This window comes from Leptosomus discolor, chromosome 2 (genome assembly GCF_034619465.1).
Source record: "Leptosomus discolor isolate bLepDis1 chromosome 2, bLepDis1.hap2, whole genome shotgun sequence".
Taxonomy (NCBI): domain Eukaryota; kingdom Metazoa; phylum Chordata; class Aves; order Leptosomiformes; family Leptosomidae; genus Leptosomus; species Leptosomus discolor.
The window spans coordinates 10,325,889-10,349,902 of record NC_141392.1 but is presented as its reverse complement, the minus strand read 5'-3'; the positions used below and the strand labels follow the sequence as shown (position 1 = coordinate 10,349,902).

The following is a 24,014-nucleotide window of genomic DNA, read 5'->3' as shown; positions in this document are numbered from 1 at the left end:
CTAAAGGTATTTTGATGCTGTCCAAGCAAAAGAGCAACGGAGACAACAAAGATTACGAGTACACACAAGTTATGATGTAGAAAATGGCGAATTCCTTTGTCCACTTTGTGAATGCTTAAGCAACACTGTTATTCCTCTGCTTCCTCCACCAAGAGTTTTGTTTAACAGGTCTGTTTGCTTTATAAATGTCCTCAATAAATGTAAAAACCCAAATCCCAAACAGGCCACACCACAAGAACCGCTTTCAAAATGTTTATCTTCCGTTTTGATAATCTCAAATGGATTGTCTGCCTGGGTATTTTGGTTCATGAGCCTTCCTTGGTTGTTGTGTAGTACAGAATTTAGAGTATGAAAGGACAGTAAGGTGTAGGACCTGCAGGAAAGGAACCGAGCATAGAGAAGTGTGTGGACAGCAGAGAAAGAGCCTGTTGAGAAACAGAAGAACATGGAATGCCAATGAAATACTAATTCTGTATATAGTTTGTGTTTAACTGATGTATGTCTTCTGTTTATGTATGTTTTTGGACAGGTTAGACTTTTCAGGCCAACCAAACCTAACTCAGTGGATCAAAACAATATCCCAGCAAATAAAAGCACTGTATTTACTTCGAGATGAGGATGGTGCAAGTAAGTCTGAAGAAATGTGTCTGTTCGTGTGATAATGTTATAATATTCATGGAAAAGACAGAGTATTTTGGTTCGGCCACAGTGGAGTTAACAGATGGTGGCAAAAGTGGCGAGAATAGCTTGGAGTTTTGGTTTCTAGTGGTGTGCTCGTGCACCTTTTTATAAAGTAAAAATTATGTATAGGTGAATAATCAATGTTTTATTACTTCTTGTTGTACAGGAAATTCTGGTAATTCAGAAAAAATGGATCAGCTGCAATTACCTGAAGGATTTAGACCAGATTTCAAACCGAAGTATGTATTTACATCTTGATAAATGATGAAAAATTCATCATGAAATGGTAACATGAAAATAGAATGTGACTTCTGTGCTATAAGGTCTCAATAATTAAGGCAAATACGTGAATTTTGCTTTAATTAGAAAAGTTGATCCTATTGTTATGATGGTGTTGAAGTCTAACGCCCAAGTAGTAAATAATGCAGTAGAATTTCAGAGATGGAAGTGGTAAGTGGATGTGCAGAGAAGATGCTGCAGTTATATAAATTTCAACACCAGGATTAAACTTTACTTTCCTATTACTTGTAACTGGATTAAGGGTTCATTGTTATAGCTCAACACTAAAAGTAAAACAAGAAGAAAGACTATGAAATGGAGAGTATGTTAATATGTAATTTCAGCTATTATGGTGCATTTGTATTTGAGTCTACCCTTTCTTCACTTGAGAAAGTAATAAAATTCATTGCATGGTACAGACATTTGTTGCCAGCTGCACACAAAGCCACAAGACACCTACCCCGGCTGATGACAGGTTTTACTATCAGGCACTCACAATTCTTTAAATTAAAACTTAACTATATTATCTTTGACAACTGGATATTTTTAACACTAAAAAATGAGATTGGTTCCAACCAAATAATCAAAAAATAACTGGGAGCGTATCTGTCACGGAAAAGAGATTTCAGAATACCATGTGCAAAGGATACTGGAGTTCTCCCTTAAAATTTAAAAATCCAGGTGTTCAATGCTCATCGTTAAAAGTACTGTCCTGCCAGTGGAGAAAATACTGTGAATTAGTAATATTGGGGGGTTTTATTTTTATTTCAGGAATCCTTATTCTGAGAGCATAAAAGAGATGTTGACAACTTTTGGTACGGCAACATACAAAGTAGGCTTGAAGGTTCATCCAAATGAAGAAGATCCACGTGTACCTATAATGTGCTGGGGAAGCTGTGCTTACACGATACAGACGATAGGTACTAATGCATTCATTTTGTTCCTTTATATGTGAGTTTCAGAATTTAGTTAAATTCACAGTGTTGAAATATTTTGGGGTTTGGTTTTTTTTTTTACAGAACGAATTTTAGCTGATGAAGATAAACCGTTATTTGGTCATTTACCTTGTCGACAGGTAAGGATCAAGTAGCAATTCCTTTCTTAATAAGTGGAAAAAGAGGTAATTGTGCTTCTTTAATGCAGAATATCTAAATTTTAAGTTGTAGTTATTTGATAGTTTTATTTGTTGGATCTCACTGTTTATTCAATCCGTATCTGATTATTAATCTATTTAAAAATACAATCTAGCAAAAATATTGTGTTTTTTTTTCTATAAATGAAGAGTTTAGCAAGGCCGGGGTTTCTCCTGGCAACAGTCAAAATAAAAATACTGAAGGGAACTTGTATATTTGCATAAACCTGGATATCTGTCATGTACACTCAGACTGCTCCCATAAAGTACAGTTGAGGGGTCTGAAAAGAATGCTGTAAGTCAAAAGACCTTTTCATAATGAGGAACTTCGTTAACTGTGGCAGTGTCTGTTTTTTGTTTTTAAAGGATGACTGCCTTACATCATTAACAAGATTTGCAGCAGCTCACTGGACAGTTTCATCTCTTTCAGCAGTACAGGGTCACTTTTGTACTCTCTTAGCATGTAAGTTTACCACCTTATGCTGTTTTTTACAAAGATACAGATATAGAAAAATGCTTGCAGAATGATCATTAGCCTTGATTGCAGGAAATTTGTTTTATGTAGTGGTTTTAAGTAATAGACCAAGAGCCAGTATGTTCACATCTGTACCTATACATCTTTCGTCACTCTGTGGAAAAAAAGACATTTCTTTTGGTCTGCAGTTCCAAGATATGTTTCAAGAAAAAGCATGGATATTTTGCTGTGAAGGAGTTCTGCTGATTTTTTTTCAAGCATTTATGTTGCTGCTTTCAGAAAGATACCTAGAGTGAAAGAGAAGGAAGCATGATCCTTCACAAAAGTTATAAGCTGGGACTTTAAAGAGGAGGAAATTAATGTAGTATTGAAAGGAAATATGATATTTGCAGAGGTCTGTAATATATCTGCAAACTTCTCTGTCTTTGAAAAGTAAGATCTGTGGTAAGACAGGACTTACTATGTAATGGCATATATTAGTCGAGAATTTTAATAAGAACAGCCTAAATGTTCCAAGCTTGAAGCCTTTGTAGACCCAGGTGAAAAGCCTGAAGTTCAGCCTAATGCAGTAATTATCCATGAGAGGACTACTCTGAAAGGGTATTATGAAAATTAAATTATTAACCAGGGATAACTTTAATATTTACAGTCAGTAGAGCAGGGGAACTTTTAAAATGCATTCATATACTGAAATTGCTAGAATTGATAGCACCTACTTCATCAAACAGTTGGCAGTTTTATGGGGAAGAACTTAATTGACATCGGTTTGTAGCAGTAATGATTGAGCCATTTGCTACGTGAAGCAGAAGAGACAATGCTGCTAGCTGTGTGACAGGTACTTTGTAGTATATGGTGTTCTGCATGGTTTGAGATTTCGTGAAAGCTTGAATCAATGTTTCTTCAAAATTATTCTTCCTTCCCGCTGACAGAAGCAACTGTACTGCTTTTATTTTTATGAAGGAGGTGTTTGCCATTTTATTTTTCAAGGCTAGGAATAAGGAAAATTACTAGCCTTTGATCTGTCAGTATTCTGTGAACTAGACATGAAGATAACTTAGTGAATAAAAGTTTGGTTTTGGAAGTCCCTTGCTCTGGTAACGTGTTTGGTAGAAGCATTTTTCACACTTTTGGGTTGAGTTCTGTGGCTGTGTGCTTACAAAAGTAGAAGCATTTGAAATCTGAGTGGTGGTGAAATGTTTGCCCATAGAAATAGCTTCCAAATATGACACAGATTCAGCTGTTAATTTTTTGGCCATCAAGGCAGCAGTCTTCAGCTAAAGCATTTTTAAGTTGTTATGGTATGACTATTTTTTACTGTAGTAGTGTTTTTAAACGTGGCAACTTAATGCTTATTGCTACATTGCAAAAATATTCTCATAGCTGCAGTTGAAACTTTTATTGTATATCAGATTTTACTGCTTGGAGTAAAGAAGTTTGCAACTGTTCCTTGATTGTTATTTTAAATGTGTTGCAACATCTTCAAGACTCTTTATGTTTGCTTTTAGGCGGAGGTACTTGGAATTTATTATGTGTATGAATTTTTCTTGTCAGCTGGAGTGCTTTGGTTAATACTTTGTGGTTACTATGAATGTGAATACTACAGAGATGGAGAGACCACTCCCTAGCTCTTTCTAAATTAGAGACACAATAACAAATTTGAGAGTCTTTAGCAATGTATTTTTAGTCCATAAGACAAATGAGTTACGTGAGGCAAATTTAGTTCAGCAAATGGCAAAAGTTGCCTTTGAACAGCTGTCCAGCGACAAGCACTAGTGTTTCCGTTCAGTCACTGGTGTTTGAGCTTATTTCTGGGTCAGAGATTGAGATGCTGTCTCATTTTGTCTCCCCTGGAAACCTAGGCAGTGAAGGAGAGTCTCTACGGGAGTAGTGAATGGCAACACTTACTTTGTTGTAGTGACTTTGGGTTTGTTTCGTTTCAGTACAGTGTAGTCAGGTAGGCCAGAGTCTTTTCCGATAATGTTCAGCAACTCTCAAACTCTCACCTTTCTGGCCAAAACAGGTATACTTGTATTTTAAGTACTTTAAGTGTATAAACCAAGAAGATGGCTCTCCTTTCGTAACTGAAGTACACTAATATCTTTTAATATATAAATGTTCAATTAATAAATTTATTTTTCTCTCCAAAATAATCAGCACTGGTGCCTAATGAAAAACATGGAAATCTTCCTTGCATACTTGATATTGACATGTTTCATTTATTGGTAAGTATTCCATAATATATATTAATAATGTTTTGATCCAGTAGCCACTATGTAAAAACTGAATTGGAAACTTTCTCTTTACTTCGGGTTAGGAACCTTTCCAAATGTTTGGATTTGTAGTATTTTTTCACTACTTAATACAAGTTAAAGACTTTTTCCTTTAAAGTATGCTTATCTATGAGTAAAAAAGGGATAAAATGAAGTAGAATGTGTATTCTTTGGATGTTAAATAAACCAAACTGAACCAAAAAAACCCAAAACCAAGCCACCCCCCACCCCCCCTGCCAAAACCAAATAATACTAAAAAAAACCCAACAACAATCAGAAAAAAAAAAAAAACCAAACGAACAAATCAAAAACCAACACAAAAACCTGACAATTAGTCATTGTTCCCTTAAGTAATGGCTGGCTAACTCGCTTCAACATTCACTTTATGAAGTATGCTGCCTTCAAAGGGTAGAGTTGCAGCGTGAGCAGAGAAAATGGGAAGATCCAAAAAAACAAAGGAATATACCAGCTCTCTTGTTTTCTTTTACAGGTAAGCTTGGTGCTCTCTTTCCCTGCCATACATTGTCAGGATTTTTCAGGGGTTAGTCTTGGCACTGGAGATCTTCACCTGTTTCATCTTGTCACTATGGCACACATAATACAAATTTTACTTACCTCGTCAACAGGTAATGCCACTTCATACTTTTGTTGAAATGATTCCTCAAATCTGTACTTGGAAAACACTCAGGTGCTGTTGGTAAATGTATGCAGTTTACAGTTGCAAAATAAAATTGTTGGTGCTCTCTCTTTCAGCCCATAGGAGGTATTGATAAATTGTACCCATAAAAGTTCAGTCTTTTATCTTTATTGCTTAACACTGGAGGTTTTGTGGAGCATCGCTGGTCATAGATCCTAGCTTTCCAGCTAGTGCAGCACTGCCTGGAAGTGTTTGTTGCAGAGACTTGGCTTAGGCATTGCATGATGAATAAGTTGCAGTTAGTAAAGGAATCAATGTATCTTCTGGCAAGAGGAGCTGGATAAGGTGTAGTATGCCAAAAGCAAAGAACTCTGAGCAAGTATATTAAGAAACCCAGCCAACTGAACAAGTAAACCAACACTCACTGGAGCTGACAATAGTGTAAACTTACCGTGTAAGATATGCAGCAAAAAACACTTTCCCAGTACGTCATATGGTAGTACAGTGGAGGGTTTTGCTTAGCTTTGGCCTTTTTCTCAAAACTTGAAAAATTACATTCTTGCTGTGTAATTATGTATGTATATGAAGTAACTTGCTTATTATTTTCAGAAGAGAATGGCATGGATCAAGAAAACACTAACAGTGAAGAGGAAGTAGCTGTGCTTGTGCTGTATAAATTTCTTTGCCAGTGTACAGGAAGGTAAAAGTGTGATCTTCTGCTAAAAAATTATAATACTGTTTCCCTCCTGGACTCAGTATTAACTGACTGAATTCTGTATACTAATGCTGTCAAAGATGAGACTTTTAACTTGGGAACTCCTGCATCTTGTTTCTTATCTGCTACTTCTAGATTCACTTTTCAAGTAACTATTCCTATAAATTCCTCTGTGCTCATGAAGATACCTGCTCATGAAGATTATGCTCTGGAACAATGTTTTTAGGCAGTTTGCAGATGTGTAGAATCTGGAATTGGCAGTGTCTGAGTACAGAAAACTTGTTAGGATCTGAGATGTCCATGCAAAATTTTCCTTAATGTACTGTCCCAGTTGGTTACATTTTTATGAATCTGTATTTCATTGTTTTTCTGGGTGTTAGCTTTGAAACAAACACTTTGCATAATGCTTGTTTCCACTGAAGTTGGTACTTTAACATGAAATAATGACTGAAGACTTACTGAATATAGCTCTCAAACTGAAATGATTAAATAAAAACAAACTTTTTGTATTTTGTTCTCTTAAGTGCCTTGAAAGAAATTTCCTCAGGCTGGCACCTGTGGAGGAATCTAAAAGCTGGGATCATGCCTTTCCTCAGATGTTCTGCTTTGTTTTTCCATTACTTAAATGGAGTCCCAGCACCCTCAGAAGTTCAAGGTATTGTTTTGTATTAAGTCAGCTTTTCAAGTCATAAACATTTGTGGACAAAAGAAATTACATTTAAACTCTCTTTTCTGAAGAAGCTGATTGAATGAATGCAGGCTTCCTACCAGTGCAGAATCTCATCTGCAGAATGAAAAAGGCAAAAAAAAAGTTTCCTTTTTAAAAATCTATTTTTAATATAGAAGTGAATGCCAATTCTAGATTACTTAAAATGGAAATCGATGCTGTTCTGTTAAAAAATGAAATTTTGATTATTTCAAATCTTCTATTGATTACTGTTTTCAAATGAGACCTGCTTTTGCTTGCATTGATTTCATTTCAATCAGCATTCACTGATAATTCGTATCACTCTATAAATACACTGTTAGATTATACCCCAAGTAATCGATGTTAGTGACACAATTTACTGTCTTCCATATATGGTGTATGTAGGGATAGAATGTAAATCTGAAGATGTTGTTAATAAGTAGGTTCGCACTGCTTCAGGATTCCCATGTTTAAAGCAAAGTCTGATGGTTGGTGCTGAGCTGACACAAGAACAGCAGTTTTCACTCGTGACAGCCGGCTGATCATGAGCCAGCAGCGTGCTCAGGTGGCCAAAAGGCCAACGGCATCCTGGCCTGGATCAGGAACAGTGCTGCCAGCAGGACCATTCACCTGTACTTGGCTTTGGTGAGGCCGCACCTCGAGTGCTGTGTCCAGTTGTGGGCCCCTCTCTGCAAGAAGGACACTGAGGTGCTGCAGAGGGCCCAGAGGCGGGCTGCCAAGCTAGTGAAGGGTTTGGAGCGTGTCTTGTATGAGGAACGGCTGAGGGATCTGGGGGTGTTTAGCCTGGAGAAGAGAAGGCTGAGGGGAGACCTTATCGCTCTCTACAACCACCTGAAAGGAGGTTGTGTCGAGGTGAGGGTTGGTCAGTTCTCCCTAGTAACAAGAGACAGAACAAGGGGAAATGGCCTTAAGCTGCACCAGGGGAGGTTCAGTCTGGACATTAGGAAGGATTTCTTCACTGAAAGGGTTGTCAGGCATTGGAACAGGCTGCCCAGGGAGGTGGTGGAGTCACCATCCCTGGAGGTGTTTAAGAGACGGGTAGATGTTGTACTGAGGGACATGGTTTAGTGGTGGTGGTAGAGCTAGGACAAAGGTTGGACTCGATGATCTTGAAGGTCTCTTCCAACCGAAACTGTTCTGTGATTGTATGAATACTGCAATCTGGCAGTTGTGTCCTGCATATTTTAGTAGAGTTTGACATTGCAGGCTTTTGGAATTTGTGTAGTTCTGAGGCTGTGGTATACTGCTTGTCACTGACCACCTGCCTCGGTTGTGTGTTGGACTCCAGGGAGCACAAAGCAGCCATTTAATGGATGACATTAAACAAAGACGTACTGAGTTGTAAAGGCCACTGAACTCTCTTTTGTGATTCTTATGTGACTAGGCTTGAAACATGCTTGGGGGAAGTTTGAGGAAAGTTGGTTTTCATTACTGGTAGTTTTCCAACATAGCTGTCTGGTGCCTTTACTAGCACTTTCATACTTCATACCGCATTTTGGGTGTGGGGGGATACAGTTTAAAAAAAAAAAAAGATAGCTGTGCCATTATTTAGAGCTGATTTTTCATTTATTATAGATAATGTCATTTAAAAAAATGTAATTGTGAGACATAGATGTTTTCTTTCTTACAGTAAATGGAACAAACCAGTTTGAACACCTATGTAGCTATCTTTCCTTGCCAAACAACCTCACTTGCCTTTTTCAAGAAAATAGTGAGATTCTGAACACATTAATAGAAAGGTAAGTTGTGTTTTATGCTTAGTTTAAATACAATAAAGAATCCTGCACAAGATACTAATATAAGTATTATCCTGGGAGTGCGTATACGGATGTGTATCTTAAACTTTGAAAAGCATTTGTGAAGGAAGTGTTTTGAAAGGAATCATTTTGGTTGTAGAGATTATCGAATAGATGTACTGTGGATTTTTTGCTTATTTGTTTGTGGAAAGTATCATCCATTGAAGTCAAAAGCTGATTCTTTTCTTTCTTGTAGTTGGTGCAGTAACAATGAAGTAAAAAGATACCTGGAAGGCAAGAGACATGCTATCAGGTAAACATGGAGAATGTTTAAGCACAGACAGGGGAGAAACTTTAATGTTGCAGTTTTCTCCAAATATTTTTTCCTGAAGGGTGTTTATAATAACATAGCGTCAGTTCTGCTTTATTGAATGACAAAGATATTAGGGGATAAGCAAAGAGATTTTTGGAATTTTGTAAGAAAAGTGAAATGTTGCTTAAATTAGTAGATTTTTAAAGGTAAAGTTAAATGTTACAGTTTTGCTTAAACTGATCTGCATTAATCAGAGGCCATAGCATTTGTTTTCATGTTTCTTATAGTAGATTTGTACCTTCTGATTCAAAATATATCCTGTTGCTAAAAGATGTATATAACCTTTATTTAAAAATACCAGGCATTGAAGAGCTTTTTAAATTATCTCTTTAAAGAATCTGAATTCTTCAGTGAAATCAATGTCGATTCAGTTGCTAAAAAGAAAATTTGCTTTTCATACATTTCTACTTGCTAAGCAATTATTTTGAATTCAGAACACATTTAATACTTAGTGGATATAGAAAAGCATTTGGGGTATTTCTCTTTATGAAGGCTGGGTAAAAATAGTGGTTATCGGTTATCCGAATAATTATAAATGAATGAGGTCACAGTGCTGTCATTAACATACCCCTGCATTTTAATCTCCTGTGCTAAACACCTAAAGTCAGTCTTTCAACATTGTGCATACGATAAGGCTAAGTGACAAAAATGAAAATTAATCACTTCATCTGTTAAATACCAGGCTATTAATAGAACTTCTTACACAGTAAGAATACTGTGATTGCGTAATTGATTTCCTGTTACGTGTGATTGCTGGGATTTTTTTCCATGTGTTCCTTTTGCTGATTAAATGTTCTTCCCAAGATTACATCTAATTTGACAGGGATTTTTTTTTTACCCCTCTCAGCATGTTCTTGTACATCGCTTCTGTTACAAACCTCTACTTACATTTCACAGTCTAATTTGTATTATTCCTAGAGTTGAAGATTATTAAAATTTACTGTATGGCATCTGCAAAAAAACCCACAAACAAACAAAACAACAAAACCAAAAACCTTTCGACTGTTATTTCTAAAGATGTAAACATTTGGTATTAAATAGGTCCTTTTCATTGCATGAATATTTCATTTTCTTCAGGACACAAGTTCTCTGAACTTGAGAGTCAGACTATTTTCCATTCAATATTAGTGACAAAAGGAAAGTATAAAGCAAACTGGTAAGGCAGCAGAATAAATATTCAGGTAAACCCGTAGTGACCTCATCACGAGGTTTTGCTGAAAGCATATATGAGACAGGTATTTTTCTGACTTTCTGCCTGTACGTTTTCTCAAATTCATGAAAAATATGACTAAGACAACTGGAGGTGGCCTAGCCGAGAGATGTTGTGGGTCCCTTTTGTACGTGCTACCATTTTACTCCATGAGTGGCGGAGAAGAGGAAAACTTTAAGAGTTTCATGATGCGCAGATGCAGTTTAGATGAATCAGCAAAACATGCATGAGTCTGAAATCACTGTGTATTATGCATTGAAATGTGAGTGGTTCATTTGATTGCTTTATTCTAGCTATGCACGAGAATCCAACAAATTGATAGACCTTCCGGACGACTACAGCTGCCTCATTAACCAAGCATCCAATTTCTCGTAAGTTGCATGCAGTTATAGTGAGGACCCCTAAAGTCTTCTGCTCCTTTTGATGACCTGGGAAACCTCTAACCTGAAAGCCTCAGGAATTTGTTTATAGAATCATAAAGTTAATGGCACCTATGGTTTGTTTTTACCATCTAGAGTTAATACATATGATGGATTATATTTTTTTTTTTTTTGCTTTACAAAAGGTGTCCGAAATCAGGCGGTGATAAAAGCAGAGCCCCAACATTGTGCCTTGTGTGTGGGACCATGCTGTGTTCTCAGAGTTACTGTTGTCAGACTGAATTGGAAGGAGAGGACGTTGGAGCCTGTACTGCACATACGTACACTTGTGGTTCTGGAGTGGGCATATTCCTTAGGTAAGGAGCTGAACACCTCTGCTTACATTGCTAAGTTAGATGGTGTGTGTAGACATGAAATGAATAGTTCTATAAACATGATTGCAGGGGTGGTTTGTAAAGGGAGTGGTTTTTTAATAACAGGGTTGCCTGTAGACTGTATTCATCTTCCTTATACTTTGGTATAAGGTTCAGAGGTTGTTTCTTTAAAGATAAAAGTATTATAGAAAACTTTAATTTTATTTTAAACTGAATTTCTTACGTTCAACAAGGCCAAGTGCAAGGTCCTGCACCTGGGTCAGGGCAATCCTGAGCACAAACACAGGCTGGGGGATGAGTGGATCGAGAGCAGCCCTGAGGAGAAGGACTTGGGGGTGCTGGTGGATGAAAAGCTGGGCATGAGTCAGCAATGTGCGCTTGCAGCCCAGAAAGCCAACGGCATCCTGGGCTGCATCAAAAGAAGTGTGGCCAGCAGGTTGAGGGAGGAGATTCCCCCCTGCAACTGCTACTGAGGAGTTACAACAGGAAGAGAATAAGTTCTTTACGTTTTTTTTTTTTAAAAAAAAAACAAAACAAAACAAAACAACAACACCCCCCCCCAAAAAAAAAAAAAAAAAAAACAACCCACAAACTTTAAAAACTTATGGGTGCAGACTATACAGAATGGAAGTGGGTGAGAATTGGAAAAGCAGTGTCTATGAAAATGTGAGAAACTATTCACCTAAAAATCAATGCCTAAAACCTTCTCTGTGTTTCTCTGTAGAGTACGAGAATGTCAGGTGCTATTTTTAGCTGGAAAAACAAAAGGCTGCTTTTATCCTCCTCCTTATCTCGATGACTATGGAGAGACAGACCAGGGACTCAGGTGAATATTTAAAAAATACGTCTTTTAAAGACAGAAATTCTAAAACTGTCTGGTTTGTAAAATACACTTTCTATGTTACCTTTTTATTTTAACTATATAGGTAATGTTATATTTTGACATTGCTGCTGCGTGTAGTATCTTCAAACATTTTAATGCTAATATGTGTTTTTTAGGTTAAAAGTAGTTAATGGAAGATCTTTCACAGGTTATCTTGAGGTGTGAAAACTTAAATCTTTTTAGCACTTGTGAAGCCCTAGAAACTAGGGCTGAAAATTTTATTTGTATGTAGTGAATTTGTATAATCTGTGTTAATTTAATACTTAGTGAAAATACATGAGATTATTTTACTTACTGTGGTAGTTCTTTGTCTTAACTCCTATCTCTGCTTCCTATGAGAATACTTTGAGGACTTGATATTAATGCTTGCTACTTCTGAAACTGGTCAAAATCTTAGCATAGGAGCTGGTTCAGCACGGAAAGATTGCTGAAAACCTGTGTTCAGACTTCTGTGGGCTGTACATGGGATTCCCAAAGGCTGGAGGGAACCACTGAGCAGTAAGGGTGGGGGACCAGACAAGGCAGCACTCCAGTTTACGAGCCCAAATATCTCTTGATTTGTTCTGACAAGAGAATAATGTTAAAGTGTTATGTAAATATTTTGGGATTTTAAAGGGTTATCTAGTATTTAATGTCACACCTGAGTGTTTGTGCTTAGTTGCAGTGTTTTATCATTCCTGATAAGTATTATCTCCTTTTCAGACGTGGGAATCCCTTACATCTGTGCAAAGAACGATTTAAAAAGATTCAAAAACTCTGGCAGCAGCACAGTATCACAGAGGAAATTGGACATGCACAAGAAGCAAATCAAACGCTTGTTGGCATTGATTGGCAGCATTTATAATGGTTATCTGCTGAAGACTGGAACTTTATTAAGATTTTTGTAACTCAGTAAGCTTTTCAAAGGAGGGATTAGGAAAAACAGTCTGAGGAAAAAAAACCAACCCCAAACCCAGTCCTATTATTTAATCTTTGTTTTACAATGTATTTCATAAAGATACCAGTTAACATTAATCAAGTAAACTTCTTTCTATGTAAGCAAGTTTTATTAGTCATATAATTTGCACTGTGCTTCCTTCACAGAAATGTCTTGGGTTATAAACCTGGGCAAATGAACTTGAGTTTCTGATAAAAAAAAGAATGACTCTTTTTGGAAGTCTGTGACTTTTCTTATAAACTGCAAGAAAAAAAGACTGCTGAAACAGAAACTAGATAGAGCACAATTACGGATTGTGTTTTGCCCCTTGCTAGTAATCTGAGCCGTTTTATTTATTATTCTGCATTTTAAGACTTAAGCTGTGTGTACATGCAATGGAATGAAGTAAGGAAGCAAATAATGTAGCAAATGGATGTTTCTGTCTGCATCAGTGGATAATTCACTCTTTCACTTGGTGTATCTAAAAGGATTTTGTCATTTGTACTCTTGCAGCTTTCTTGCTTCCAATTGTTTTTTAACTAAAAAAAAAAAAAATCCCCTAACACTAGCTTTACAAGTAAAATAATTTAATTTAAAGCTTTTTCCAGAGCATTGCACTCCTTAGAATTATGTAGTTAGTAATTTGAATTTAGCTGGAAAATCCTTTCACTTTCAGTTACGTGATTGGTTATTGGTATTCAAGGGTTGACATTGTGCTTCAGGAGATATTTTAAGATCATGACAATACGCAAAATGTCATGAAAGCTAATTTTGTGTTAATTTGCAGAAGCACAGAGGATATTTTCTTCACTTTTGTTAATGGTCAACTTTTACGGTGTAAATTCCACCTCCTTTTTGTTGCAGACAAATGGAATGGTTTCCTCTGGCTCTGAAGGGCCACAATCACACTACCCACATTTTTGCATCGATTCATTTCTTCTTTCTGTTGTCCCATCAAGTATATTTACTTTTTGGCTTGATTTAAAGCTCTGTAAAGATGTTTGCATATAGTATATTTTATAAATATATTCTATAACTGCGCAGATTTGCACTTGATATGAGGGTGCCTGAAGGCAGTGAGTTTTCTAGTTGTATGTAATTAGACCACCAAGGTGTCTCTAAAAAGTGACATACTATGCTCACTGATTTAAAATAAAATCCATTACCTTTATCTCTCCTCTCTTCTGACAAATTAGTAAAATCTCGATTTACATAATTCTGTTTCCTTAATAACCTGTGGTTCTTTTAGTTAAGTCTTGCTTTCTGACTACGTCTTCAGCCCAGATAAGCAATCCCTTTACTGTCTGCCATGTCTTCAGTTACACTTGGACTGACTGAATTGTTTCTATTTTTACAGATTTAATGCTTCAGATAAATTTTGTATATTCATGGTGTACAGGACAATTTTTCAAACATTCAGTAACAGTATTGAGTGAAGATGTGAAGTATGAAATAAAGAAACTTGGCCAATGTTGATTTCTTTTTCTTAAAACCAGTACAGACTGCTCTTGTCTCTACTACCTGTTGTAGGTTGAATCATTTATGTACTGCTGTCACTTTTTTACAGAGACATGCAGAAGTTGCAAGAAAAAAAATGACATTAATGCTTCATCTCTGCCTTCCCCTACTTAAGCTGGTTGATATCAACAGTTTTCTGTGCATGGTACATAGAAATCACACTTTTTTTGGTGATGTTACCACTCCTTTGCAGAGAGTCTTGCTTCTTAAGCTGTGTGCCACAGTTTCAAATAATGTGTAACTGCATTGAAAAAACCTACTTTTTCCCTGTAAGCATAATATTAAAAAGATAATTGATGATACTGACAGATTTCTCTGTGCAAAGCAAAATGTTGACAGCAAGAAGGATTCTCTTCCTCTGAGATCAGAGTTGGAGACTGCGAGGTGGAATAGGTTGGTGAAATTACGACCACAAATCATTGCAAAGTACACAATTTATCTTTTTTTCAATTTAGTCATTCAAGACTTCTATTTTCTGATTTGTTTTGCATGTATTTATATCAGTGGAGAAATATTTATATATAACATTGTTTCAGTTCAGGGAAATAATATCTGTAATAAATTGGCTATAACTTTAATTTATGGATTATGTGTACAATCTAGAACATATTATGTGTTTCGGGGAGGAAAAAAACCCAACAACAAAAATAAAATAAAAAATGCCCAAACCTGAAACTATGATAACAGAATACAAACCAAAACTGAAACCATCAAGTAAATGCTTTTGGTGTTGACATTCAATAAGTACATTTTAAACATTGTTTTTAGAATTTTGCTGACCGTGTTCCTTCAAGTGTGTCACCTAGTTAATCACAAGCTAACAGCAATACCTGGATGTGCAACATCTGCAATTCCCCAGCTATAACTGTAAGATGATTATATTATTAGTGTCACTTGCTTCAGTCAGCTAAACCTTTCTTGACCTCTACCAAAAAGTCTAATCATCTTTTTAAAGGATTGTAAATTGCTCTTTGTAAAGGGATGAGGTTGAGGTTCACATCAGTGATGGTTTTTTACTCGGTTCATACTTCAAGATAGCACTTTGTACTTCCCACAGGCTGCCGTAGGAGGCTCTTTCTTACCGGTGGAAGTACATAATTAACACCTGATGCCTTGTGACTTGTGCCGGAGCCAGTGCTCCCCACAGCCCTCGAACTACTTCATCGGTAACATTACTGGGAATTTGTTGGCTGAGGTGGAGTGCTTGTGGATTCTCAGCCCACTTCTATCTTTGGCTCTCCCCCATTCCCTACAGCTTGCTTCTGTCTCCCTCAAACAAGTCTTCAAGCTGATGCCTAAGCAAGTACAATTCGGGCCTCAGCTCCTGCTCTAGCGCTGGGACCCACCCGGACTGAAGGGCTCAGCGCGTTGCTGCCCTATGCAGTTCATTTCTGTAACGGGGACAGGGGACGTGGCACATCCAGCCGCACAGATCCCTTTCTGTCCTTTTAGGTTTGGCACAAAGCCCTGGCAGCTCTCGCGCTCCAGCCCTGGCAGCTCATTTTAAGCACATTTTTCTTTTGCTCTAAATGACTTGGCCTTTTGTTCAGAAGCTCTGTCGTTGTGATAACGTTCTTTACGACCTGGCTGTGTAGAGGAGAAGCTGGGTGCTCAACCTGCCGTGCGAGTACCTTCGGCACAAGATCCCATTTGTTTTCCTTTCTGGAAGATTAAATGGCACAAGGGGAGTTGCATCTCAAATCTATTCACAATTCAGTCCTGTCCTGATCAACTGCGTATGCATTCTGCCTCCCTTCTGCCCTGGACTCTCCTCTGCTCCTTTCTAGCAATTGCCTTTGGCAAGAAGTAGTGGCTCTGTATTTCCATTACACTGTTGAGGTTATTGATTATATAAGTCAAATACGACAGTATTAAACAGTTTTGGCCTGAATATGAGCCCCTGGGGGATGCTGCTTGTAACTGGCTGGTTTCCAGCTGTTCACTGCTGCCCTCTGAGCCTGAAAATCCAGCCAGGTTTCTGTCCGCCGTGCGGTCTGTCTAGTCTGCGTCTCCCCAGCTGGTTATGAGGATGTTGTCTGAAATCACATTGAAATCACATTGAAATCACACTGAAAATCACAGAGGCGAAAGAGGAACAGGCCTTTAAACTAACCCAACAGCTGAATGATTTTGTGTGAGGCCAGGATAGGGAGGCTATCTCTGATTACGGCAAGAGAGATTGGGTTGATCTTTGTGAGGCTTCTATGGGGTTTCTGATCTTTCTATTTTCGTATTGCAATCTGCTCTGCTTTTGGTGAGCCAGGACCATTCCCAGGCCAATCCTCCATCTTAGTGGGAGCGGGATGGCGCTCTTCATCTCTTAACTGGAATTAAAGGAAAACCTTCTTAGGGAGGCATCCACTTCTCTGCCATTAGCTGTTCCTCAGCTCCTTATGGTGAGTGTCCCAGAGTCCTACTTGACCCTGCCTGGAGAAGGTTGGAGACTTCATGGGAACACTGGGTTTGGTTGTTATCAAAGCTTATCCTTCTGCAGGAATGCTTCCAGGTGCTCAAGGGGTGACGACAGCCAGGGAGCCTGCCAACCACACCTCTGTGTACGTAGCTAACGCGTCACCATGTGTCCCCTTTCTCTGGGTAACTGGTTCAGGTTGCATGGTAGTGCTTCAACGTATCCTCAGGGACAGGCACACAGAAATGCTGCTTGCCAATGATGGGAAATTTTACAGACAAGTTGTCTTTAGGGAAACGTCTCTCCTTACCATGAATTCCTTTTTTTTTTTTTTTTTTTTTTTTTTTTTCTTTTTTAATGGCATTTGAATGTTTAGAAGAATGGGAAGGAGTAGAGTTGGCTTCTCCGTTTGGCCTGTGTTCAAGCAAAGGTGGGAAGAGTCCCAGAGTAAGAACACTGCAAACAGGTATTGCTGAGGCCAAACACTCTCCATCATTTAGTGCCTGATGAAAGTCGTATGTGTGGATAGCACATCTCAGTCCCCAGTTGCTGATAACTTCAAGTTACCAGTAAGCAGCTTCACCTTGTTGGAGTGTCATTTGCTGGTTTGGGGAACCAGCAGTGACTGATGGAAGGGCGTTACTGTCAGCCTGGGATAACTAAGTAGAGTTGGCTGCTGGGACTGCAGCGAGAGCACACACCTCGGGCAGCTCTAGAGCATGGAGACGTGCCCAGAAGGAGCTGGAGCCTCTCTCCCTCTCCTTGCTGCCAGCCAGCAGTGCCCATGCAGTCTGGGGGTTCGCTGTCATGGAAGTTTGAACCGATGGCTAAGGGACAGTGAGGAGCTCCACTTACCTCAGGTGGGTGGCTGGGGATCCCGGGCTTGACTGAGGCTCTTGACCAGCCTGTGCTTGCCTCCAGATCAAACTCGGAGTTCATCTGCTGGAAAACCCTCTGAGGCCTGACTGAAAGCCTCACAGAGCTGCTCTTCAGACCATTAGGCAGTTCTTTTCAGTAAGAAGGAGAAGGGGCTTCATTATTTATTTTATTTTGAGGCTAACGATGGTCAGGAGAAATAGAAATTCCTAGTTCTGTTCTGGGAGAGTCAGCTCAGTGTCTGATGACTAATTCAGGTGTGACTTTTATGCAACTGTATTGAGCTAATTTTGTCAATAATATTATTTTTACCTTATATTGATATATATTTTGTTAAACATGTTACAGGCTGATGCAGGAACATAAGCTACAGTAAAATAGTTTAGACGTTTACAAAGCAGGGCCCTGTGACTACCACACACTGAATGTTTGTTGTAGCCCTCTGATCGTGTAGGGAGTGTTTCCATGCTGTTTAGTACACCTTACCACCACCTGGCCCTGAAGTAGCTGAGTATTTACGGTGACAGGTTGAAGCTTCGTACTAAAACATCCTCTCCCTTCCACTTGAGACCCTGTGGAAGGGCATGGTGATTTTATCTTATTTAACTTTTTAAGTTCCCTGTATCCACCCACACACCTACGCCCACAGGCACCGAGACGTGTGTGTCCACGTGGTCTGGCCAGCCCTGTGTCCTACAGAGGACAGGAGCAACAACTGCTGAGTCCACCCTACGTACCACTTGGTTGGTGATGGCAAGCTGGCTTTTGGAAAGGTGTTTTATATCCATTGGGATTCAGCAGTAACTGTGGTGCCATTGCCTCACTATCCTGCTTCACCCTTCATCATTCTTAAGCAAGGCTGCCCATTGTCTTATCTTGTTTTGGGGTGCCTTGGCTAGGATACAATAACGTGGAGAGAAATGTCACACACAACACACTATAACTTCACTTTCTCCCTCTTGTTACCAAAGTGCAGGTCTGCTTGTGAGAAGTCAACTATACGGTGGCGATTTGGAGCTCAGGCTTCCTGGGCTGCCTGTAAACAACACATTTTTCAGCATCTACCCACTTTCTTGCTGTCAGTCACATCCCTGTTTATCTATATATGCTGATCTAAAGGCTTGCTCAATTATTTCTTCTGCTGTTTCATAGACCTACATTTTAATTCATACTTCATTCATGGCAGTTTTAACATTCCTTCTATGAATCCTTGTACCAAGTATAAAAACTGCTTTGTATATTCTTATCTTGAGGCTGTTGCATGTTTTTTATCTTTGCATATTCTTACCTTGAGGCTGTCCTCTCTTTTTTCCTGCTTTTCTGCCACCTTTCCCCCTCTGATGGCATGCAAACATTGGATGCCCGAATCTTACATCTTTGTGTCTTGATGGAGAGATTTGTCAAATGCTCTTCTCTTGGAGGAAAGAGAAGAGGGGAGAGTATGAGGAGTTTCACAGTGCGCCAGGTGTAGGAGCTAAGAAATGGCAAGTACTGATCTTCGTCTCCATGACAGCAATGATTAAATGTTACTTTTTCGTCAGTTTGTGGATATATATTTTCACAGTCTCTTTCCAGACAGCATGAGCTTGGAGGTGGTAAGTTTTCCAGCTTGTCCTTTGCATAGGATCCTGGAAGGAAAGCCAGACTGGCTAGTCAGCCCCAGGCAGGGTGGGACAGCTGAGCTCAGGTTAGTGATAGCATCTGTGGACCACGGTGGGGTGTTTTAGTGACTTATAAAACCGAGGTGTTGATTTGAAATCAACCATGAAGTTGAGGAATAATGCGTGGAATATATTTCTGTATTTGCAGTACTCTAAACATATAGGGTGCTAAAGCATGTTAATGAATTGGAGAAAAGGTTATATGAAAATAATGAGGGCAAGGAGATCAGCAGTATGTTCACTGATAAAATTCACTGGTGTCCTCTAACCAGAGATGCCTGCTTTAGAAAGGTATTGTTTGCTCCCCATAAAGACAGCTCCAAGGACCCTACATTTCCTTGCAGTGGTTGTATCAGAGTCTTTTGGAATGAGTGTGCAATTCAGCGCAAAGTACACTAGAAAAACAAAAAAAAAATGCAGTAATTGTTGGGTATCTATTTAATTCTGTTGAATTAGTTGGGCACCTCATCTGTGTATTATAAATCTTTCCGTGTCAAGCTTTGGTAATTCATAAGGTGCTGTAGCAGCTGAACGTTCAGAACGTGGCGTGAACTCTGAAACAAAGTTCTTCATGTTATATTTTCTTTTTCTCTGTACTGCTTCACAATGTAGGCTTTAAACTCCCCTCTACTGTCAGCTTGAACAGGATGGAACTGAAAATAAGGAATTTTGAGTGTGGGTATTTTTCCTTTTAATGGAGATGTAAACGCTATGTGATGGCAACATGTGTGGCACTTGGAGCATGCAGAAGCACACAGTGTTCAGCTGGGAGGCTAGTGGGTAACTGCTGTTAATGTACGTGAGATTTGAAGTAAAACTTTCAGCATCTCAAATGGCTGTGCAGATGTGGAGTAAAAGTTGTGCAGGTGTTGAAAGGTGTCCCATTCATCTAAGACAGCAAACCCAAGAATCGACGTGGTTGCTTCATTGCACTGGAGTGTAACACGTGCTGAGGGTGGGAAACCCTGCTCCAGGCATGGCTAACGAGGTGTTCATGGTTCCCCAGGGCTGCAGTAGCAGTGATTGTGGTGAAAGGAGGATGGGCTTCTTTCCTGCTCTTGGAGCTTCAGGATCCACTCGTAAGTCTTCACTAGGCAGAGAGACCTAGCTGTGAAATATTTGAGGAGGGTATGTAGCGCTGGGAATGTGTGCCTGCATGAGCAGCACTCCTGCTTGAGCACCAGCTTGCAAAGAGAGAGGGGACAGAAAGTCGTTTTGTCCCACTAAAGTAGGGGACATGCTATGGTAGTTATTATTCAAAGCCTAGAGATACCATTGGGAGTCTTTCCCTGAACAAAATGCTTCCTAAAATGGATTTAATCCATTTTTAATTTTACCTCATCTCAAGAATAATCTGAAGTATTCTAAAATTTTTTTAAAGAATTAGACAAGTAGAGAATAAATTTAAATTTTAGGTCCTAATTACATTTAAAATTCTAGGGTGAAAACAAAAAATGCTGTCATAATTTACTTAAAATATGCCCACAGCAACATGATAGAATCAACATTTTTTACATTAGTTCTGCTCTTGATTAATTTATATAATTAGTGAAAGATTCATTCGTATGAACTTGTGAACTCAGGTTGTCCTTGTTTGTGTTTTCCACCTGTGTTTTTTTCATCTTGAACCTTAGTCTGTTATTTGTGTCAGAGAAAACACATCTGTAAATGGGAACACTCATACCCATTTGAAAAAGCATTTGTCTAAGGCAGAGCTGTGCTACCCTCTGACCAGGTTACTTGGGCAGCTGGGAAGGCAAAAACCCCGATTCCTGAAAGGGAAGCTTTACGTTTGGGTATGATGTGTGTCTTGGAACAGGTGAACACGGCGAGCCGTCTCCTCCCAGTTGCGTACACTGACGTTGCTGCCTGTCTGGAGGGTGGGCTTGGTGTGCCTCCAGCTGGGAGGGGTGCACAGCTGGGAGGGACGGCGGTTCTTTGATGCTGCTCTTAAATTCTGTATTGTAGCCTATTTCAAAGTGAATTCTATGGGGTTTTTTTGAGAATCGAGCTTCATTTTCACCCTCTTAACAAGGCTGTCAGTCTGGGGAATTGTGCACCTCGGACTTTCTGCTTTGGTCCCCCCCTTTCACTGCTGCAGTCGTGCCATACCGAGTTTCACATGCCCCAGCGTCTCCATTTCTGATTGCGGTGCTTGACCCTGTCTTACCTGGGGACGTGATGTAAAATGCGTGAAGGCTTGGCTGCCTGGTGAAGCGGCGTGCCTGCCTTCAGTCGGACGAGAGGCTGCAGACCTGCCCTTTGTTTTGCTGAGCTTGCCTGGTACCTCTGATTCCCACACCGCCCTTTGCTCTGGGAAAATTGGCTTTGAGAACAAACTATGGAAATGCACCTCACAATGAACTTAGCGGTTGACTCATGTTTATGGAGGATCCTTCTTTTTAGTAGAACCAGGGTGATCAGGCGAGACTTGTTCTCTGGGTGTTGCTTTGGAAGGGGCTGGTGGGATGGGAGGTGGGAGCCCTGCTCAGCCCCTGAGGGGCTGTGTGTGAGGGGGAGGCTGCCAAACGGGTGCTGCAAAGGTTGTGCCCATGATGAAGAGCCCACAAATCTGAGCTCCAGGCCAGGGTTTCCTCCAGCTTTCCTGCCTCACAAGTGTGCTTTGGATCAAAATTCACTAATTCCTGCGAAATGACAGGGGATCAGCAAATGCAGGTACTTTGAGAGAGGTGTTTTACCACATCAGTGTTTCAGTCAGTCACACAACACTATAGGTCTGATATAATTTAAAAAAAAAAAAAAAGAAAAAGAAAAAAAAGAAAAAAGTTTGCATATTACTTCAGATTTCAGATTGCTGCATTGCTGTTACCAAAAATACATTTGCCTAAGCTTCATCTCCCTGCAGGGGGCTGTTATCACATGGCACCATTCTATTTTTCTGGCCTTATCTCTTAATTAACTAATCTCTAATAATGCTCTTTATGGGGTTGTTGGTTTTTTTTTTTGAATAAGCATTTGTGATCTGTCCCCATTTTACGTTGATTATGGTAAGAGCGGTGTTTGGGTTTTTTACAAAACAAGCAAGTTGGGTGCAAACAAGTAACTGTTTTGCTGGGATCTCTTTTTCTGTCCATCAGCCTTGGAAATCTTCCCTGACCATTAGCTGGGAAGTGCGCGGTGCCTACGCGCCCAATATAGCATTCCCATGCTCTTTGCTAAGCTGCACACATGCATTTGTCTGGTATTATAAAATGTCCAAGCTCTTGTAATGCATGGAGGCTAATCTTATCAATTGTATTAAGGCTACTTAGGAAATAATAGCTTTAAGGAAGCTGTTTATATTTCCTCCTTTAAAGCACTTTAGCGAATGTTCCGTGTCCCTTCAAATAAATGTCACCAGTAAAATAGTGCCCTTTTTGTCATTTCTTTAAAAAAGAAATACATATTTCTTTAAAGTTGACACTTCAAGGCCTTGGGCTGGCTCTCAGATCTGTGTACTTGGATTTAAGCCGATAATCCATATGGAAGTACCTAAAAAGAAGTGGCCTGGTTTGTATGAATTAAGCTCACATCCTTCTGAAGTTTATTAGTTTGAAAATCAGGGCACGGCTCTGGGAGTTGTTGGATTGCTGCAGGCAGATTTGACTGTGTTCAGCTTTAGACTTAAATTTAAAATAACAACAATGCTTTCTTTTGAAGGTCTGCTGCAAGTTAGATTTAAATGGGAAAAAAAAGAGGTTATAAACCCAGTGTAGCTGATTATCAAAGATCCTGAGGATGCCAGTGGTTTCACTTGTTGAGCACGTCTAGAAGTTAAGGCCTGTGAAGATGTTTTAATTCCCATGTACTACAGGAGGACACTACTACAGTGGTCCAGCAAATTCTGTTTCTAGTAAGAGGCAAATGATTTAGGGGTCTGTTTTCACATCCTGAACTTAGCTGGGCACATGAGAGGAGGAAGGTTTGCTTTCTCTCAGAGAAAGGAGGAGAAAAGCTTCCCATCTATAGGAATGCATAAAACGGGTCCAAAAAATTAATTCAGAAGCCAGAAGTCAGCAGTAATGGAAATTAAAGAAATCTGTATTAAATTGTATATATTTTCTTTAAAGAGGTCTTTACTTGCAATATAATTTTAAATACCTAAATTTACATTTGCAGGCAGCAGAGATATCTTTATCTAGAACAGCATTTGCGTTGTCACAAGAAAGTATATGTAAGATTGGACGAATGATATTTTACATGTAATATTTTACAAAGCAGTCATATTACAATCTTTTAGTAGTCATAAGATGTTACAAAGATCTTCATTAACCAGGAGGCTTTATTTTAAACAGCATTAGCATATACACTATTTGTTCTTATTTGTATGAAACCGTGATTCCAGTGCTATTCTTCATAAACCTGTCTCAGATAGTCACTCTACCAACCTAAAACCATGAGACCCTTGCCTCTGGGAACTGGCCTCTCCAATGGGCCGTTGAAAGAATAATTTGACAATTTGTTATGTCGCTCTAGCAATAGACTGTAGAAAAAAAAATAGAGACCACAAATAATTGGAGAGTCCTGGTCTAAACCAGATTTCTAGGGCAGCAATAAATCTAGATCTCTTTGAAAAATCAGATGTCTAGTCAAGTAACTAGCATAGGTCACAGCACACTGAAGCCTCACAAGGAAAAACTCTATTTAATCCTTGTAATGCGGCTCCTATCCATATGTGACTCCTCTGAAAAGCTCTTCTCTGGTATATGTGGCCACATCACGCGCCATCCACACTCCTGTTCTTTAACGGACCAGCTGAGAGGGAGAAGTCGGCTGTAG

General features: G+C 39.2%; 1 protein-coding gene across 6 annotated transcripts in view; it reads left to right on the top strand.

Annotated features, from left to right (window-relative positions):
* The window catches only part of UBR2 (ubiquitin protein ligase E3 component n-recognin 2), a 58,459-nt gene extending 44,219 nt beyond the window's left edge, over positions 1-14,240 (top strand). For 4 of the 6 annotated variants that reach the window (XM_086461868.1, XM_086461869.1, XM_086461865.1 and 1 more), the window contains 16 exons: positions 7-168; positions 530-627; positions 848-920; positions 1,732-1,880; positions 1,980-2,035; positions 2,459-2,555; positions 4,722-4,789; positions 5,328-5,463; positions 6,084-6,174; positions 6,714-6,844; positions 8,529-8,637; positions 8,891-8,947; positions 10,511-10,588; positions 10,783-10,953; positions 11,696-11,797; positions 12,557-14,240. In XM_086461868.1, coding sequence (XP_086317994.1) covers positions 7-168; positions 530-627; positions 848-920; positions 1,732-1,880; positions 1,980-2,035; positions 2,459-2,555; positions 4,722-4,789; positions 5,328-5,463; positions 6,084-6,174; positions 6,714-6,844; positions 8,529-8,637; positions 8,891-8,947; positions 10,511-10,588; positions 10,783-10,953; positions 11,696-11,797; positions 12,557-12,698 — 1,720 coding nt within the window. In that variant the 3' untranslated portion in view covers positions 12,699-14,240. Of the gene's footprint in view, positions 1-6; positions 169-529; positions 628-847; positions 921-1,731; positions 1,881-1,979; positions 2,036-2,458; positions 2,556-4,721; positions 4,790-5,327; positions 5,464-6,083; positions 6,175-6,713; positions 6,845-8,528; positions 8,638-8,890; positions 8,948-10,510; positions 10,589-10,782; positions 10,954-11,695; positions 11,798-12,556 lie in introns of those variants that run through there. The other 2 variants (XM_086461866.1, XM_086461871.1) reach the window with 2 other exon arrangements.
* Positions 14,241-24,014: the final 9,774 nt, after the last annotated feature.